We start from the raw sequence: 327 nt of genomic DNA on the forward strand, positions 1-327 counted from the left end.
ACCTGTGAGCCGCGGCGCGGGCCCCGCTCCGGGAAGATCCCCTTTTGTCCGGTGCGGTCCTCGTAAGGAGTCCTGGCGGGGCTTGGGGTCGTGGGGGCTGGGGAGATGAACGCTGCCGCCAGCAGCTACCCCATGGCCTCCCTGTATGTGGGTAACTTGCACGGGGATGTCACTGAGGCCATGCTGTATGAAAAGTTAAGCCCACGTGATCTCACTCATTTATGGGTAATAAAGAACATTACAAACTGTTGAACAAAAATAGACAGGCAAAGAAGCATCAAACAGACTGTCAAGCTGCAGTGGGAAGTCTTTGCTCCAAGTCCCTAA

General features: G+C 55.0%; 1 protein-coding gene across 1 annotated transcript in view; it reads left to right on the forward strand.

The window, feature by feature from the left end:
* Positions 1-6: 6 nt before the first annotated feature.
* PABPC4 (poly(A) binding protein, cytoplasmic 4 (inducible form)) overlaps positions 7-327 on the forward strand; it is a 15059-nt gene continuing 14738 nt past the window's right edge. Inside the window, exon 1 of the mRNA XM_015567026.1 lies at positions 7-205. Coding sequence (XP_015422512.1) covers positions 106-205 — 100 coding nt within the window. The 5' untranslated portion in view covers positions 7-105. The remainder of the gene's footprint in view (positions 206-327) is intronic.

This window comes from Myotis davidii, unplaced genomic scaffold (genome assembly GCF_000327345.1).
Source record: "Myotis davidii unplaced genomic scaffold, ASM32734v1 scaffold2763, whole genome shotgun sequence".
Classification (NCBI taxonomy): Eukaryota; Metazoa; Chordata; class Mammalia; order Chiroptera; family Vespertilionidae; genus Myotis; species Myotis davidii.